This window comes from Phaethon lepturus, unplaced genomic scaffold (assembly GCF_000687285.1).
Source record: "Phaethon lepturus isolate BGI_N335 unplaced genomic scaffold, ASM68728v1 scaffold54917, whole genome shotgun sequence".
NCBI classification, from domain to species: Eukaryota; Metazoa; Chordata; class Aves; order Phaethontiformes; family Phaethontidae; genus Phaethon; species Phaethon lepturus.
Genome location: NW_010552268.1, coordinates 20,274 through 20,892, shown reverse-complemented (window position 1 = coordinate 20,892; position 619 = coordinate 20,274). Strand labels below are relative to the sequence as shown.

General features: G+C 38.1%; 1 protein-coding gene across 1 annotated transcript in view; it reads left to right on the top strand.

Moving 5' to 3' along the window:
• Window positions 1-208: 208 nt before the first annotated feature.
• The window catches only part of IL1RL1 (interleukin 1 receptor-like 1), a gene marked incomplete at its 3' end in the record, with an annotated part of 19,412 nt that continues 19,001 nt past the window's right edge, over window positions 209-619 (top strand). The window contains exon 1 of the mRNA XM_010291149.1: window positions 209-275. Within this exon, the coding sequence (XP_010289451.1) occupies window positions 209-275 (67 nt within the window). The remainder of the gene's footprint in view (window positions 276-619) is intronic.

The following is a 619-nucleotide window of genomic DNA, read 5'->3' as shown; positions in this document are numbered from 1 at the left end:
TACAGAGGAAAGAGCGTGATCTCAAAGCTGCAAAACCTCTACTACACACACACATGCTCTCTGTACAGAAAAGCTCACAAGATACAGTTTATCACTGCATGATATCGTTTTCTCTTAGTAGATGTACATCAGTACCATGGCAATAGCATAACTGATGCAGTCAGAGTATATTCTGAGATATCAATGTTTTCCTTTTTGATTTAGAAATATGATGGGGTATGTACATCTGATCTTCCTATCTACCTTCCTCTCGGTTTCCATGACATCCGAAACATGTAAGTCGCGTTTTAAAAATACTTTCTGATGAGGTTTTTTCTGTAGAAATGTGTAGGCTGTTCCCAAATTGGTAATTTTTTAAAACATAAAATTAGCTAGTTTACCTCAAGCCACAAATCACAGCTTAAAATCTAGCTTCGTGTGTTTTCTCTGTATATTAGAATATAGCACCGAGTACTGTCCATTTCTGTGACATTAAGTCTAAGTTCTACCTCTGCTCTTCGGCATCTCTGCAAGCAGAAGGAAAAGAGTTTTTTTGAAAAGATTTGAGAGTAGCTGGTGTTCTAGGCCCCAGCTGGGCAAAGTTTCCAAGAGCACACATAAATTGCACTGAATAGGACAG